General features: G+C 45.9%; 1 protein-coding gene and 1 long non-coding RNA gene across 3 annotated transcripts; both read left to right on the top strand.

Moving 5' to 3' along the window:
* Positions 1–3,117: 3,117 nt before the first annotated feature.
* On the top strand, positions 3,118–7,784 carry KCNJ11 (potassium inwardly rectifying channel subfamily J member 11). The gene is made up of 2 exons (XM_061564511.1): positions 3,118–3,517; positions 4,945–7,784. Exon 2 carries the CDS (start codon positions 4,984–4,986, stop codon positions 6,157–6,159), a length of 1,176 nt encoding a protein of 391 aa, XP_061420495.1. The 5' UTR covers positions 3,118–3,517; positions 4,945–4,983; the 3' UTR covers positions 6,160–7,784.
* A 1,836-nt stretch (positions 7,785–9,620) lies between these two features.
* LOC133350308 (uncharacterized) lies at positions 9,621–17,800 on the top strand. 2 transcript variants are annotated; one of them, XR_009756041.1, is made up of 3 exons: positions 9,621–9,685; positions 13,499–13,806; positions 14,001–16,221. It is a non-coding gene; the product is annotated as an uncharacterized LOC133350308 (long non-coding RNA). The 2 variants fall into 2 exon arrangements; XR_009756040.1 differs by lacking the exon at positions 9,621–9,685 and adding an exon at positions 17,196–17,800 and having other exon boundaries at positions 12,878–13,806; positions 14,001–14,142.
* Positions 17,801–19,094: the final 1,294 nt, after the last annotated feature.

Consider the following 19,094-nt stretch of genomic DNA (forward strand, 5'->3'; position numbering starts at 1 on the left):
GCAGGCCAGACGATAGCTAAATAAATAACGGCGTGGAGCGGTGGTGCAGTGGTTAGCGCGCTCTGCAATAAGAACCACCCGGTAAAAACTGATTGATTTGACTAGCAGCTGTCTAACCACGGCCAACGTCAGTGGCGAGTGATATCAGAACTGGCCCCGCGCAACGCACCAAAGCGCACGGACCAGCGGGGTGAAGTATGGTCAAATAACTCAATGACCGACGAGAGGGTGCGAAGGCTGTCATCCCGTTGGTGGATTGAAAGTAACAGATATTTATTTATTTCACTTACAATTTAACTTAAATGACCCGGAACAAACCCAGATCATGCGAGATTGCAAATAAGGAGGACTGCTATGGCGAATTGCACGTGGCATGCCCCGCGCATTTTGCAACGCAATTTGTTTGTGTTTTCACTATTTATATCCCAGCTCGGGCTTGGCTAAGCCATTTTTATCGGGCGTTACAATCTCAGTTTGAAGTCTAGCGATATTGGGCTGCGTGCGGGGAATATGAAAACCCGAAGCTGTACTCCCGGATTTGTACTTGTGTAGTAGGTTCAAAGAGACTTGGACGACGTAGTCAGAGGCACACTTATTTATTAAACGTTCCACTCTATACAGGCCAAGGAATACAACACTCGAAGGGGTATCGGTACCCTTCACCCGTCTAACAGGGAGATCCCACGATCTCTATCCCGGCTAGCCTACTCCCAGGTCCTCCACTACAGAGCTAGGGGAGGCTAGCTGATCCAGCTCTGGCCAAGCTGGGATCACGGCACCCTGAGTCACCAGACCGGTTCTTACAAGAACATCGGCTCTGGGCTCTCGGTGCCACGCCACTGGCTTGCCCTGGTCGGTCCTTAGAAGGACAGCGATCCAGGGGAGTCCCAGGGCCTATCTAGCCGGTCTTCCTTCTTCACTGGTTTAAGCTAAACACTGAACCCCGAGCCCACCGGCTCACCGCCTTATATAGCAACTCCTCCCCCCCCGAGGGGTGGGGCCGTGGGGGATCACAGCGCCGTTTCAGCCCCCCAGGCTAAAAGATGCGGACGTGGATGTAAGCATAACCACCCCTGGTGTGTTTGTTCGCCCTCCCGTAACACCTCTACACTTGCACCGCATCCGGCTGAACTTGAGCCTGGCGGGGTCGCACTCTTTTCCGTTTCGTGCCGACGACATTCTCGTGTTTGTCACGAGAGCCACCGCGTTCGTTTATAATCCTGGAAGGTGACGCGACTCATTCTCGGGTTAAAATCCCCACCCGCTCGTGCGTGGGACGCCCTTGAGGAGAGAAATGCGTCTTCGAAAGCGGCGAGACTGCGATCTGACGTTGCTCCTTGCTTGCCTCCATTGTTCAATTTTAATGTGCGATTTTATTGAAGGGACTGTGTGTGGTCTTGGTGTGGTCTGGGACTATTTTTTTTGCTGCTTTACCCAAGACTGCATTTGTTTTTTTTAATAATAGGCAGCAATTCACGTACTTATGTAATTTGTCCTTTATTTATTTAGTGGCTTGCTTAGCTTTCATATACGTTGCACTCCTATCCGATTTTTGTATTGTCATTTTCTGACCCATCTGTGAAACAGAGCTTCATAGGGCATCGGATTCTTCGGGTCTAAATCAACATTCTGATTCTGTGTTCCTTCGCGTGGCGCCGTGAGAAATTGTCACGATTTCAGCGACCGTGGCAGCCTTCTGCCGATCTGCGTTCATGCCGAGGTCGGTGAGAGAGCCGGTGGGTGGCTTCAGGCGGAGCTGATGAATATCTATAATTCTCCCGACGGTGATCGAGGCGCGCAGCGAGTGGCGTTACAATGCGGTCCGTTGTTCGAGATCAGCGAATGCAATCGAACAACACGCGTGGCACTTAAAGCCCTCCTATAGCCTGCACACAGTGGGCGGATGAGCCACATTCTTTGTAAGATTCGACCTTGGTAGTGTATTCGTGACAGCGTCAGCTTCGCGTATTACGTAAACATTGGTGGCGGCGCAGCAGTTAATTTACTAACCACCCAAGGGTGTGGGATCACGTACGTGTACGCTTGCTTCTCACCTCTAATTCGTAAACTTGTGATTGATATAATTCCACGTGAATGTTGGTGAGTAGGTGGTGGTGGTGGTGGAAGGGCGCTGATTGAATCACCCCGCACAGCGCAATGCCCACGTGCTTGACCGCCACTCTGCACCTTCGGCGCTGATACGCGCACAGAACCGCGTGGGATCGGGTTTATGTTTCTACTCAGGCTGAACGATTAATCGATTTCGATTCGAAATGGCAATTTGAAACAATGCGATTAGCAAATCGCAAAGGCTGTGATTTTTTGCGATTTGAAAAGTCCTATTTCTTTCTTATTGGAATTGTTTTTGTATTATTATAACTTTATATATTTACCTTAACAATTGTTCTATGTTTGATTGTTCTATTTCAATTGAAACATTGTAATAAATACATGTTGGAAGCAAATAATTTATTTTAAGTTCTCATCCTTGCATTAGAATATATTGAGACGTACATATTTTGTTGGTATCATGTGGTCATGCTCCATCACATGTTTAAAATCTATTACACAGTCAATATTGAACTGAAGCTTGACTTAAACAAATTTGATCGCAACTCAAATCGCAATATCTGTCAGAAAAATCGCAATTAGATATTTTCCCCAAATCGTTCAGCCCGAGTTGATATCCCCCCCCCCCCGCCACCTCGTGTGGCTTCGGCGACTTCCATAGGCGCTCGCTCACAGCACTTGCTCCAACAGTCTGTAAAAAGCTACACGGAAGAATAGGCGGATCTTTGTGTGTGCTGAGCACTACGCGTTCATCTGCCTGAGCACCGCGTGTTGTTGTGCCCCCTCCCACATCCCCAGCGCGTCTTGCGCAAAGCCCATCCAGTGCGCGCAAGCATCACCCCCCCCCCACTACCCTCACTATCTCGCTCCCCTCCCTCGTCCACCCCGTCCCGACCCACCAACCTCCCCCTCCTCTGAGCCTCCCCTCTCTCTCTCTCTCCCTCATTGCTTCGATCATCCCACAAGCGGTCATTCCATATGCGGCTTCTCACGCGCCCGCACCATCTGAAGTCGGCGCTGGTGGGTGGGGGGAGGGAGGGAGGGCGAACGAAATCGTGCCACCACCACCATCGCAGCGGAGGAGGCACCAGTGACGGTCACTTGTCAAGAGGAGGTCTATTCCTGGAGAAACGCGACTCCGCCGCTGTCGGGCACATGACGCTCGCTCGAGTTCGCTTCGCCGTTGAGCCTTGGGGGGGTGCCGAGCATAGCAGGGTCCGACAGGGAGACGTCGCCACCACCACCACCCCGACGTGCGAGGAGGAGGAGGAGGCGCGCGTCCTCGCCGAGGGCTGCCGCCGCCGCTGCTGTGCCCGTTCACGATTCCCCAGCCGAGGACAAAGGAGGCACGAGGTCGTCTCGTTTCGCCGTCACCGACGACGCCTCCACCACCACCACCACCAGCCCCTCTGCTGCTCGCCGACAGCTGCAGCCGCCGGCAGAATTGGTGAGTGTGCGGAGTGGTCCGGACGAGTGTGTGAGCGCGTGCGTGTAGGTCGGCTCAGCCTCAAATGAGTACCTGGTGCGGTGTGTGGTAAATATCGTCACTGGGGGAGACAAAGGCGGCCGGGCGTGGTGTTGGCCGCCCACCCGCTCGTGTGCCGTGCCGGCCTTCATAGGTGCTCGCTAGCAGCACTTGCCCCAACAGTCTGTTAAGGCTACACGAGGGATCTTTGTTTGTGTGCGAGTGTTAGGTGCTCGCTAACAGCACTTGTCCCACCAGTCTCGTTACGGCTATTTACGGGGTACCTTTGTCCTGTTTGGAGAAAGCGGTGGTGATAGCGATTGGCGAATTACATTATGAATTCCATTTGACCTTCGTTCGATTCCAGGACACGCCTCTCGTCAGTGGCGAGTGATATCCAATTCGGTCCTGGGACTCCCCTAGGTCGACTCAGCCTTACATTGCTATCTGATGCGGTGTGTAAACATCGCCATCGGGAGACAAAGGCAGTCCGTCGTGGTGCTGGGCACCCACCCCCTCGTATACCATGCCGGCCGTCATAGGCTCCTCGTTAACAACACATCGCCCCAAAAGTACCTTAAGGGGGATATTTACCTTGTGTGTGTGTGAGCCCATACCTGTCCCTGTGTGTTAAGAGGAGGCGTGTGTGTGTGTGTGTACCCGCGGAATCTCGCAATTGATGCGCGGGTTTAATGTTTCCACGCGTGCATTGGTAGAGGGTGCATTGTCGTAATTTGCTCGATAGCATAATCGGGAGGACTCACACACGACACCGTTACAGTGGCACCTCACGAACGAATTCCGAATCGTGACCACGTGCGTGTCACGTTTTACGCATACATGCCTCGCGTGGGTGTCCGTGTGTGTGTGTGTGTGTGTCTCCGTCTTGTCGACAAACAATGGGATTACATCATTAGGCCTAATTACCTCGGGTGTGAATCAATTCATTATGTTTCTCTCTCGTAAGCCTGTCTCTCTTTGCGCGTGGCGCGGGACTTGATGCCTTGAGATCGCGCGTGCAATTGCGGAGCTGCTCGGTCAACCTTTTGTTTACCCGGCTGCAGGACTCCACCCCCCGTGCTTTCTCACGCGGTCCCAGTGGCCCCTCGATACGCTCGACACACAAGAAGGAACACGTTTGTGATGCGTCGTCGGCAGCTGTGCACAAGAACAACGAACAGCTCAGCACCCATGTCAATAACACTGCCCGAAGTTTATTTTTTTTAAATAAACCATCACGGGCGACGTTTCGGGAAAGGGCCCTTTTTCATAGCCAAAGCGAGTCGGTGGCATGGGGGGGTGGTGGGGATAGATATCTGATTATAACATTTCCTAGTGTAGATAGCGTCTCAGCTTGGCGAGCGGTGAAAGTGATTTGCGCCTGCTGTCCTCCCGCCTGTCGCTGTCAGGTCCAGCGGACGTGATGGTGCGGGCGAGAGCCGGCAGCAATGTTGGCTAGGAAGGGCCTCCTCGCCGAGGAGTACGTGCTCACCCGCCTCGCCGAGGACGAGGTGGGCCACCAGCCCAAGCAGCGACCGCGTCCTCGCAAGGCGCGCTTCGTGCGCAAGAACGGCGCCTGCAACGTGGCCCACAGGAACATCCGCGAGCAGGGCCGCTTCCTCCAGGACGTGTTCACCACACTCGTGGACCTCAAATGGCCACACACGCTCGTCATCTTCACCATGAGCTTCCTGTGCAGCTGGCTGCTCTTCGCCATCATCTGGTGGCTCATCGCCTTCTCGCACGGCGACCTGGACCGCGTGGAGAACGCGCCGAACCCGTGCGTCACGGCCGTGCACTCCTTCACCTCGGCCTTCCTCTTCTCCATCGAGGTGCAGGTGACCATCGGATTCGGGGGCCGCATGATCACGGAGGAGTGCCCGCTGGCCATCACGATGCTCATCGTGCAGAACATCGTGGGCCTCATCATCAACGCCATCATGCTGGGCTGCATCTTCATGAAGACAGCGCAGGCGCACCGGCGCGCCGAGACGCTCATCTTCAGCAAGCACGCCGTCATCGCCCCGCGCAACGGCAGGCTCTGCTTCATGTTCCGCGTGGGCGACCTGCGCAAGAGCATGATCATCGGCGCCAGCATCCACATGCAGGTGGTGAAGAAGACCACCACGCCCGAGGGTGAGGTGATACCCATCGACCAGGTCGACATTCAGATGGAGAACCCCATCGGCACCAACGGCATCTTCCTCGTGTCCCCGCTCATCATCTGCCACACGATAGACAGCAAGAGCCCCCTGTACCTGCTTACACCCAACTCCCTCCAGCACGAAAACATCGAGGTGGTCATCATCCTGGAGGGCGTTGTGGAGACCACGGGCATCACGACGCAGGCCAGGACGTCCTACCTGCCCGACGAGATCCTGTGGGGTCACCGATTCGTGTCTATCGTCACGGAGGAGGAGGGCAAGTTCTCGGTGGACTACTCAAAGTTCGGGAACACGACGCGCGTGGCCACGCCGCGGTGCAGCGCGCGGGACTTGGACGAGCAGCACGGAGCGCTGCCGGCGACGAGCTCACAGAGGGCCCAGAACGCCACACGCAGGAGGCACGCGGAGGAGCGGCGCGCGTCGGGGATTTTGGAGACGCAGCAACCTCGCTTTTCGTGATGCCAACCATGCCTCAGCACAAGTAAAAAGCCACTGTTGTTTTCCTAAAGGGAAAATGATCGTTAAATGGCATTTTATATATATGTGGAAAAAAAAACTAATTTACATCGGTATATTTTTGTTGCCTTGAACTTTTTTTCCGACAGTTGGCTTCGGCGTGAAAATGCCATTGCTTGTTCACTTTGAAATGCTGCTAAAACAATCCGAAGGCCAAGATGGAAACTGCAAAGAGTGTTGCTTGAATTTAAATGACACCGGCTCTATGGTTTGTTTGCTGAGTTTGAGCCTCTTGCTTTCAGTGTTGAGTAGAGTTCGGCGAGGTTCGTGTCTGCTCATTTTGTGTGGATGATTTAAATGTTTTTGGAAATCAGTACTCAACAGCCAATTTGAGCAAATTATTGTACTGGCCAGGCAAGGGCTAATTTAAGGAAGACGACAATGTTTTTGGACGCTGTATATTGCTGTATAAACTGTACACTTTTAAGCACAAAGAAGCAATATATATTGTGCATGGAAGTTGGATTTTTACAATTGATCTCAATAAAAGCGTAATATATCATTAATAGAATACTGTGCTCTCTTTTCGAAAGCCAAAACTTTAACAAACGTAGAGCCGCTGTATTTGACTGCCTGGGCAAGTGATTGATTGTGTAATACAATACGTAGACTCGCACCAAATGGAGCAGGGAAAGTCTTAAATGGATTACTCTAAGCCTGACTCCACTTGTCATGGAGTCAGTAGCTTCCAAGGGTTGAGGGCGTACAATGCAATTTGGATTTATATAGCGTCTAAATGCAGCCATATCTCAAGGCGCTGAACAAAAACAGTGGGAATATTTATTTTGTAGAGAAGCAGTCGGTCGATCATAGGCAGAGGCGAACAAGGAAGGTCTGAACCTTGGACTTGAACAGAGGCAGGGAATAAACTGCACGTACTGCTGGATGCAGGAAATTCCAGATTGCAGGGACAAAATTAGAGACCGACACCTTATTGAAGGTTGACTGGGGGCATCGATATAACTCCTTGGTTTCTGGAACCGAAAGTGCACAGTGGGGAGTGCAGTGAGACGAGAAGGGAGAGATAGGGGCAAGCCCGCTGAGGATCTTGAGTGCAATCTTGAAATTGAGTGTGGATTGGATTGGGAGCGAATGGAGGGATTGGAGTACTGAGTGGTCTCGTTTACTTATGGTTACGGGTGTGGGTGACAAATCTAACAGCGGCATTTTGGATCATCTACAGATTGTAGATGAGATATTTTGGAAGGACATAAAGGAGATAATTGCAATATTCCAGTCGGGAAGTGAATAAGGCATTGATGATGGTCTCGGCAGCAGTTTGGTTGAGGAGATGACAAATCTCACATTTTAAATATTGTGGGTGATGAATATTGTTAAAGACATGTTTTACGGCATATTCAATAATGTCATTGAGTGCTACTGTTCACTCAATTCAGTGTCCTTAAGTTAAACCTAGGTCATGACAAATTAAAAATAATCTGCATTTGCTATGTCATGGAAAAAGCATGTGCTTTATCTTTTCTCTTTCTCTTGCGTCCTTGCCAGGAACAAAGCTTTGCCACAACCTGAAAGAGTGTTTGTGCTATTTCACGTGTATACGGCTAACCGATTCCTACTCGAAATTCGCGATATACGGTTTGAAATCGCTCATGTGTGGTTACGGGGTCAGACGTGGGACGTCGTTGTGTAGTGTGGACTTTGTGCGCTACTCGTACGGGCAGCTGTCTCGTGCGGTCTCATTTTGTGCGCCACTTTCTTGGAACGCATCTGCAACCGCACACAGCGAGGGAAACCTGTCGACTGAACATTCACAAACAAATACCGGTAACACATCGATGAAAAGATACACCTCAATACAGAGAGAAGATTTCAACCTCTACATCTGTATAGTTCATATTTCAAGCAGCATATATACTGTTTGGTGAAAGTGGAAACCATAAATGTTGATAACGCACAAGACACACGCGGTGTGGGGAGGCCCTCGTGTAGCAGTGGACTGACAAAACACGCCGTACTTGTACATAATATAACTACATCCAACAGTACTGCAGCCACGCCATCAAGTACGTGTTTTTGGGGGGTTTATTTCAAACCTCGAATTAATGAAAGGACCGATGCAGCAATGGGCAAGGCCAAATCAGTGATTGCTAAATACACGATCTAGTCACTGGACTCTTGCACAGCCTTGCTGGGAGCTTTGTGCAGCACTGCGTACGGCAGGGCCCCCTCTGCCCTGTCCGTCGCCTCACTTCTGTCGAAGGCAAGTCTGGCGAAAAGGCCGTACCCATGCACGCTGAACTTCTTTCGCACGCCGCACGTAGCCAACCGCGCTAATCTTTGCTACGGGAGGGAACGAAGGGGCAGTTGGTGTCACCGCTTCACGCAAGCCAGGCATTGGCCGCATGAAATGGAGTACAGACACGCAGCCAGCCGTGAAAAGCGCAGGGGGGGTGAGCGTGCGCACGCATCCACGTGTGCACGCGCGCACGCACGCGCGCCACCTGTCACGGGCGACAGGGCACTTTATGACAGAGCGTCTTAATGGCCTTGCACTGTAAACGCAAGCCACCAAGTCCTACTTTTACGGTGGACAAGTTAAATACACCGTGGGCTTCCTCCCGTGACGAGCGGTGGTTCGTGCAACTCTACGGGTGAGCGCAGGTCTGCCTCTGGGTCCCTCTAGTGAGTCCATGAACCGGTGTCCTGCCACAGAGTTGGTCAAATTCCTCGTGGCAGGTGGTAACTAAGGGTGGCAATTAAATGATGACTGAATAACACAAATATTTAGTCGCATTTACTCTTAGCGGTGTCGATGTCTCATTTGACACCTTGCCACTGTGCCTCCAATTCCGAGTTTTGGTGTTTTTTTCCAGATTGACTTGGGGACCCCATGGGTTGGAGTTTGAGGCTTGCTTCGATTGAGATAATCCCTATGTCACGTGATGAACGCTGCTGCAAGACTGAGCACAGTAGCATTGGGTTTTTTTTAATATAATGACTCAGGGATTAATTTGGTTGCCATGGTGAGGAGTACGTGTGTTGAGGGGTGACATGATAACCCAGGCACTGCACCCAAAGCTGCTGATAATCAGGTTCGACGGCAGACTTTGAATTTGAAAATTCAAACAACCTCCGCTGATCCTGACAGCCCCCTATGCTTTGGGTCTAATCTGTTCGGAAATGACAACCCCCATGTTTTATTTGCAGAGCTGGAGAAGTCGGTTTTACCAGGATCATCATCTTTTTGCAATAGCCAATGGAAAAATGTGTAAGTCTTCACGGGACATCCAATGTCAATTGCGTAATAATACACACTCAAGACAATGCATTTGCACGTCATTCTTCCCTCTCCTAGTTTTGTGAGATATTTTTCTTCCGATGATATGTTCCGGTTTTTTTGTACCCTAGAGGTTGCAACCCCACGGGGGAGGCATGCGGTTGTGGAGTGAAGTGCACGCGAAGCTGCTGCTGCTGCACTCCCAAGAGCCGGCCTCAGCACAGAGTACTGGTGAGCAACACATCCACCCTTATTATGGCTTGCGTTTGATGGTGATACAAATGTGGGTGGAGCTGTAACGTAATGATTAGTGCACTCTGCTTTAAACCCTGGAGTACGATTCCTGGCCATGGCTAACTTCGGTGGTGAGTGATATGTCTTGCGTGATGAACCCCATCTGTCACAGACTCCTGCTGGCCAGCGTGGTGAAGTATGGTCAGACGACTTCCATGATCGACATGGCCTAGACCCAGCAGTGGATTGACAAAGGTCTATCATATTCTCGGTGTGGATTTCACACCTGATGATGATTGCTTGTGTTGCAGTCGAAACGTCGTGAGAATTGTTATTGGTTTATATTTGTATTATTTTATTATTTCCCTTCTATGTGACTTTACCGAAAGAACCAATAATATGAATCTCTGCAGTCACGAAAGCTTTAAATCAAAATTTAAAGGTCTATCAGTTAAAATGTATTTTTTATTAATAAGTATAGATCGATTCCATATTACTTCTTGGAGAAGGACCATTGCCTAAAACGTTAGCTTAACATTGAAAGTGGCCAACAGGTGGCAGTACAGCAAGTGGATTTAATCCATCCGTGCGGACCTGTGAGTGTTATTCACTCAAATGCGTTGGTTTTCTCTGGGTACTCCAGTTTCCTTCCACATGGAGCCAAACACCAATACATGAAATTGGCCACATATCTCTATGCAAGAACCCTGTTTAAATAAGTAATATAAAAAAAAGATTTTAAAAGACGCTTTAATGAAATGTACCGGACTAGTAATGGAAGAACTCCACGACTCCAGGAAGTGGCCCCGAAGCTTGCCATATCGTAAGGGACCGTGGTCAATTACAGCCAACGTCAGTTGACCGTGGACTATTAGACACAAGCCGAAACATAACATATAAAAAAGATTATTCAAAAATATTTGTATTTATTTTTTATGATAGAATATAGTATTGTCATCAGTATTACATAAGTATACCAAGTTTGCAGTCGATACCACATTTGGAAGTGGGTTAAAATTGAGTTACAATATTTGAGGATACAACAACAGACAGAGTGAGTTAAATAAAAGCGTGTAAAAAAAGAGTGTTACCACTCAGTTTGGCTTCCCTGTATAAAGAAGGATATTATTACACCACATGTTTCTTATCATATTTATCTTTAGGCCAACTTAGCAGTCACGTTTGTAAAGATATTTTACAATTTCCTGTAGTTGATTATCATTGCTCATTATATTGACGATGTTGTTAATTAATCTGAAATACAACAGTGAATACTTTCACCGTTTGTCCTTCTGCCTTGATGTCGCTAATTACATTTTCAGAAAATATATGCAAATGTCACTGGGAGAAATGAACTTGATAATGAAACATAACTTACCAATGTCCATAAACAAGATAGTTTTAACCGGTGCAAACTACCTTGCCGAGCCATGCGAAGGAATAATGGACATTAACAAAGTAAATGAAACAAAGGTAAAAAAAAGTGTGCACTGCATAATGAGATGCTTGGAATTGACATTGAGAGATTAGAAAGAGGAAGACGTGGATTATGGAACATAAGCAGATTAAAGACACAGTTCAAACTGCTAATAAAACTGAGTGTGCTTGCATGAAACCTGTCAACTCGAAAGCATGATGGCCAATGGTCAAGATTAATAAAGGAGTGGCAGCCAAGGAGTGGAACACGTCCACCAAGGAGACAGAGTGATGAAATCAGCTCGTGCGCAGGTCTTAGGGTGGATTAATACATCACAGATTGTGCGAGATGGTGACGGCTTACAGAGACTTCTATCCAGCAGTGGATTGATGGCGGCAGATAATGATGATTTGATAATTATCGGAATTGTTGAGCATGTGTTTCTTTTTGTAGCTATCTCTCTAGGCGAGCTTCATATTAAACTTACTCTTGGCAATGGGGAATACCCCATTAGTATTGAAACATTTCAGTGACATCTCTTATTAATAGAGGAGTGTAGTAATGCTTTGTGAGAGTGCATCACTGGATGTGCTTTATACATGTCCATTGCTCCTGTTCATACACAGGCGGATAAAATCTCGTGAAATGCACTCTGTTCATCTCAAGTGACTGGTGGTAATTGTTCGCATGAATGTATTTTAAAAAATGAAACGTGAAAATTGCCCATATATAGGTACAATTGAATTATGTTGCATAGTCGTGTTCATTCTCACACAAGTGATATCTTTGGCATCAATTATAAAATAGCAACTAATAATCAGGCTAGAATGTGCAATACTTTAAAAAGTATTTTTTATACTGTACCGTACTCACCACGACACATTGATTTTTTTTCTGAAATGGCCGGTTCGACTCCAGCGGCCGCCACTGGTTATTACGGTGGTTTTGTGTGTTAACCCTGAAAATACTCGCCGTCTGCTGTACAGTGGACAATACAGATCCCGTGATGTCGTTCGCAAGACGAGCCCACTGTTTTGCCGGCGTCACGGTCCAAATATTAATTTTTAAAAGGACACCGCAGATTACTCAAACGTTGTTCAAAACCTGGTAGGACCCTCCTGATAAAGAGTTCCGAGTTATGAAAAATAATTACGAGACTCGGCGAGGCTTTCCTTAGTAAACAAGTGTTATAATAGCAAAAACATTATGACTCTGCCTTTTCACACTTCCTTGCCTTCATCACTACATTTGTGTTTGTCGTACCAATGATTTTCTTTTCGACATAATCCGAGACGCATACAATGTTGGCAGTGCATTGGTGCAGTAATCAGGAAACAATAGCAGTGTTCTCGCAGCAGACTTTGATGTTTTACCTGATTGAAAATTGTATGTTTCAGTCTGATGTAGCATAATCGCACGCAGAATTGCCATCATCACTGTGGATATACTGAGGCAAGCCGTGCGGGTGCACTAGTGAGCTATGCAATAATTATTCATTATCACAGCATCCTGGATAGGTGATAATTGGGATATGACAAAGCAGACTAATTAACGATGAGCCTTTAATGTTTTCCTGCTGATTGGGGATGAATGCTGGTGTTAGTCACCTACTAATTGGTGAGGAATATTGAAACTCGTTATTACAAACATGCCTAAGGACTGTCCTTTATCGTCTTGGTTCTTTCGGTAAAGTCACGTAGAAGGGAAATAATAAAATAATAAAAAACATAATAAAATACAATTCTCATGCCGTTTCGGCCACAACGCAAGCAGCCGTCCTCATGTGAAGAACAGGTCTGTCGGAAAGACAGGGTGTGAAATGACGCTGTCTTTCCGACAGACCTGTTCCTTCTACGTGACTTTACCGAAAGAACCAAGAAGATGAATCCCTGCAGTCACGAAAGCTTTAAATCGAGACTGTCCTTTATTTTGTGACCTTTAAAATTAAACCACTCAAATTTTTCATTTTATAGTTTTTATGTGTGTCAGGTAATTGGTAAAACATAAAAAAAATTCTGAACGTGTTCTCTGTAAGTTTTATCTTTACTTTTTTAATATTTTATGAGAAAATTGTCTCCAGCTGTGTTCTCAACATCATGTCACAAGATGAAGAGATTACAATGCGGAACTCTTGCGGAGCAAATGCATCAACATGCTTTTGAGAGAGAACTACAGAAGGAGATATCACAATAGGGGGCATTTCGAGCAAAAATCCATCTTCGTAGCATGTCAATTGCATTTTGTTATATTCTATCTTTCCCTTTAAGACAGTGTTAATGATTAATGCGTTGAGTGTTGTGTTATTTGTGCTTGTGCACCAATGCCAATACATTATCACTAAATAGTTTGTTGTTATAGTAGTGTGCTGCATTCTCACGTGTGCCCTGTTACAGAGTTGTTCATCACGTGGAGTGGGACCATCGACTCTCTACACTCAACGACCCAGTTTCATTACGGGTGGCTGCCTGGATTCGAACCCAGGTTTCTTCAGTGGTGTCGGCTCATTGTTCTGATCAACTGAGCCACCCGGCCAACCAGATTGCATATTTTTGTTATTGTTAGTTTGTTTTATATCATTCTGTAAGTATAATCAATCCCATTCAAATGTTATTTTGACCTGAAGTTTTTGCATGTCTGTAGTTTTGGAAGATCAGGATGAATCCATGAAACTCATTGCACATGAGATAATCCATCCTAAGAGGTAAACTTCACATCCAATTTGTATACCTCAGAACTGTTTATATAATTCGTGAATTGACTCATTTATTAGACCAGACATTAAAACACTGAATCATATGTTTTTTTCAAAATGCTGCACTGGCAACACATTTGACGAGTGGTAGACTGTCAGAAACGCCATGATGTGATTAAACATGTGTGTTCTTCTCTTAACAGTTGACCCACTCTTCATCTGGGAGTTTAAAAAAAAATCGACAAAATATATCATTTAAACAGTGGCCAACGGGTGAAGTGGTCACGTGGCTGACATGGCCAGGACGTGGCGGTCTACAAGTTGCAGGGGTTTCCAAACTTCATGGTACGTCGTTCCGAGTTTACCAAATAACCTCCGTTCAAATCACAAATGTATTCATTACACACTGCACATGCGTGACGATTGATAAACATGTCCCACCTGACATAGAAGGTGCTGAGTTAAATCAGTCTATATGCCACTTGGGATGTATTTATCAATCATCAGGCATGTGCAGCATGTAATGACTGAATGTTTATATGAAAGGTAAATTTGTAAACTACATTTTTTGTGGACTGTAAGCATTGTGGTCCAGGAAACTGAGAGAATAACCTAACATTGTACAAAGTATTGTACGCAGTATATGTACAAAGTTGACTATAACTTACTAAATTGCTGTATTGCTGCATTTATTGATCACTATTTTGCCATGTGATCCTCACTATAATTCTCATGGCTGTCACACTGGTGTATAGTCTAAACCCATCCAATGTGCCAGCTCACAACCACAGAGCACCACAGTAAACCAGGACGATGGCACGCTTTACACGGCAACCCACACGACATTGGACACCTTTTTGTTGTCATACTGGTGTCCGAAAATAATTCGTCTTCAGAGCTCTTCCGTTTCACGTGGCAGGTGTAAATAATGGCAGCAGTATAATTTGTCGCCTGCATGAAATATTTATGATAGCTTCGTGCAGGCTGACAGCAACGTGACAGCATCGGGGTGTAAATTGGCCTGAAAACTATACGGGGTTCATAAACTGTGAGTGCAAAAACGATTATCCATTAGTTTTCAGGAAAGGGGGTAAAATTACCAGAAGTTAAAAGATGCTCGTAAAAACGTCCCAAGGAGACAATGCAAGTCGTGGAAATAAAGTCATCGGTGTTAAGTAATGGTGAGAGGCGTGAAATGTGATGAATCAGCTTTTCTACAGGGTTTGGAGTGGCACATACAAGTCAGAATATATATTTTTTCAGGTGCAGAATATTTATATTGGAGGAATCCGATGAGCTATGAAGCTCTTTGCCACAGATGTCGACACGGGGCGGGTGGTCAGAACGTTACAACAAATACAAAAACACGTTAGCTGTGCAAAGTATAGGAAAGGTAAACAAATCACTAAACAAATATCAACAAAACTAAGTGGGTTTATTTAGAGCCCAATAAAACCACAAAATCCACCATCATGAATTGCAGTGTATCTTTCATGAGGCATTTCCATGCAAAACACCAACATCGTATACGCTCATCCGCCAAGAAAGGCGACAGCCATAGATTGGTCGTGATGGAGGAAACATGCTGCTGGTGTCTGTCAGCGTTTTTTTTTATTGGCCTCTGTGTTTGACTAGATTAATCATTTGGTTTGGGTTTTAAACATGTCTCCTTATTGCATGTACATGCTTGTTTTCATTTTTGTTGTTGCCATAGTTTTATACATCTTATTGTATGTTTGTGTGTATTGATGTTATCGAAATGTGGATATATTGGGAGATGCATTCATAGATACCCCACTAAAATAATGACGACACATTAAAGGAAAGACAACATTGTGTATGTTAGCGCCTCTGCACATCCCCCGCCAATCTTCAGTACGCATTGGTAAATAGTTCTATGCCTCTTCTACCTAAGATATGGAGCCATTGCTTTTACAATGTTAAATCAGCTGTTGCAAAGAAAGAGGACCGTTAGAAATGTGTGGGGTATCTATAAAAGAATCACACTGTCGATGTTTTGCAGTGAGAATGTGATTGGTTTGCCTCATACCCAGGGATGTTAAACGGTATTTACATTGTCAACTTTTTTTTTATGTAGATGTTAATCGTAAGTAATCCTGAAGGCACACCCTGATACACATATCACATTATATTATAAATGATCAATTAAGTCCAAGCCAATTAAATGGCCAGTGACCAAATGCATTACAAGCTAATTAGACTTGACACATTTGGGAGGTTGATCCTTTATTCCAAAGTTGATGAAGATTTCTCTTTTGCACGCACATTCACTACGTTCATACGTTCATTTTTTTACATTGCACTTTAAAACCAAATGTGTTTTAGTCTATTTACAAGATTGGGTTCCTAGGATGGAATGCACATTATATTTTTTTATAATTCTAATTATAAAATTTAATTATTATCCAGCACTGTAGATGCATCGATTGGTGGATTGCACAATGTTCTGATTCTACCTTCCCATGTGCACGAAGGTGCCATACCCTGACTTGCCAGAGGAAGGTATTTTATTTCTATTATTACTTTTATTAATTTTATTTAATTTTTTACGTGACTTTACCTGAAAAAACTAAGAGTATGAAGGTAGAACAGCCAAGTATGGACTGTTCCTTTGTATGGGATAGAGTGTTGGCCACTCACATGCGTGGTTTTTTCTGCGAGTGCTCCGGTTTCCTCTCACATGTCTAAATACCAGAGGTCGCAACCGGGTACCCGATACCCGGCTACCCGTACCCGGCCGGGTACGGGTACGGGTACCCGTTTGCGACCCTGGTGCGACCGGGTACGGGTACGGGTAGGCCGTGAGTCACTGGTGAGTAACCGTTTGTCACTCATTTCCCAAGTTCCTAGAATCAACCCACCCGCGCCTGCAACATGGCTTCATCCCAGAGGTCACAATCAGGTACCCGATACCCGTACCCTATCCGTACCCGGCCGGGTACGGGTAGGGTACGGGTACGGCCGGGTACGGGTACCCGTTTGCGACCCTGGTGCGGCCGGGTACGGGTAAGGAATCAAAACCCGTTTGCGACCTCTGCTAAATACTCACTAATTGGCTGAAGACAACTTTATGGAAAGAGGACTGTAGCGCACATGCAATTGTTGCTGCCACCTCACTGTCTGGCTGCCTTCTAGCTTGTCTGTAGTCCCATCAGTCATTTGCATAAATGATGCTGTATGAAAGTAAAACATTAAAATGTGATGATTTCAAAGTCTTACCTTGGTTACTGCAGGTCAGTGTTTTCCTGCATACATTTTACTGCACAGAGAATGCAATCTTTGAAATGTTAACTTAATGGGGAATTTAAAGAATTGTATCACCAGCCAAAATAAAAAAATATATGCAAGTGTACAAATATTTGACTATTGCTTTGCAGGACTGTGATGCAATGGTAATGGCTTGGGGAGGCCTTCATCCAGCAGCGAATTAATCATGGCTCGTGATGATGGTATTTATTTACAAAAGGTATATCTATTTCACTTTTGTAGACCTGTAAATCAATGTTATTTACACATAGGATTTTGGCAACCATACAATTAATTATCGCTGGGTGTGTTTAGTTTAAGTGGCTCTGGTAATATATTTGTATCAGCTCTTGCAAACAATATGGAATGTTCCAAAGTTAACCCCCCCCCCCACCTGCATCCACCCATTCTGTGTAAACATTTATCTTTGTCGCACTGAATGTGGAATGCAACATTATTTTGCACCACATCTATTTTGATATGCGAATTATTTTACACAACTCTATATATCTGGCTCTCTAAGTATCAAATGATTGTTCCTCGGAAGTAAGTTTTACTGTTTATTTTAGCTTTCCGACTGTAAGATTATCCAATTGCATAGTGACATCCCAGAGCACATGGGATACATTTTTTCAGAAGCAGAGGACACACCAAACAGCTGTCCTCCGGTGCATTGTTCTCCGGTGCAGACGGTCCCCCTGGTGCCTCCGTCCCACAGCGGCGACCTTTGCAAAGTTGCCCCCCCCTGCCCCCCCTGCTCCCCCCCCCCCCCAGTCTTTTGCCTTAAGACGACCAACAGCTGATTCTGATCAAACGGAAAAGGCTCCGTGAGAGACAGGATGCGTGGAGTCCCATGTTCATGCATTAACCCCGCAGGAGCGAGGTCTCTCGCTAATTGCACCACAAACAATTCCGCAATCTTTTTTTTAGCACGCGGTGGGGGGTTGGGGAGTTGTGATGGTGGCTGCGATGAAAGTTTGCCTTGAAACATTTTCATCGGCGTTTTGTTGTCGCTGCTTAAAAGTCCGCCTGCAGTTAACATCTCCTTCGAGTGGGATGAATGCAAGGTTACAGTTTGTTTTGCAGTTATCGAGTCTTTGAAAAAATAATTTTACAAACAATCGTAACATGAAAAAACCCAACTGGATCAATTTAACCAGCTGAAATATAGAAGTCAGCGAAAAGACCGTTCATTGTAGAGTCTTAATTGTTTGGATAGAATTATCATGACCGTTGTTTGTACAAGCACCGATTTCAGCCAACGTGCCATTAAAAGCCACATTTATATTATTCTAATTGCAGGGTGTGTGCACATGCGCTTTCAAGGGCTTCCTGCAATTTTATTAATTTTAAACAATGGCTTGTGGTATTTCAATAATCAGTTACTGAATCTTCTTCCTCGTTGCCTATTTAATTATCACTCACAGAAGGCTACAGTGGGCAGGTTGTATTTGAAGCCAATATAATGGCTGGTTAACATGTAATGTGCCCCTTTGTAGCCTCATAGTCCAATAATGCAGATGTAGATTATCACAGTCTGCCTTTCATTACAAGGACAAAAGGAATCAAAGTTTGCACGTCATGTGGCTGTTGGCAAAGATAAATTTGGCAAGGGAATTCTTAAATGAATAATGTTTTATGTTCCATAAATATCAGCTAAACCTTCAAATTTTGGTAGACAAAGAAATCGCTTTTTCTGTTTAAACTGATGGTACAGTATGCAGCAAGCCCTCGTCAGCTAAACACTTTCACTGCACGTAAATAACACCATGGGAAAGTCATATTTACATTGTGTTTATCGACAAGCCTCGTGCTGTCATGACTGTATAGAATATGCATCAGGAACGAGTACAATACTACAATCATGAATTGACAGCCCTTCGTCCACCCACTGTTGGATAAAACTGCCCATCCCCATGCCGTGTCAATCATGGGGATTGTGGATATTACTTCACCACGCTGGTCACTGTGAATGAAGTTGGGTCGGGGGGCTCGGGACTTGTTCGGATATCATTCACCACTGATGGTCG

The sequence above is a fragment of the Lethenteron reissneri genome, chromosome 33 (assembly GCF_015708825.2).
Source record: "Lethenteron reissneri isolate LAM-NWPU_2019-01 chromosome 33, ASM1570882v1, whole genome shotgun sequence".
NCBI classification, from domain to species: domain Eukaryota; kingdom Metazoa; phylum Chordata; class Hyperoartia; order Petromyzontiformes; family Petromyzontidae; genus Lethenteron; species Lethenteron reissneri.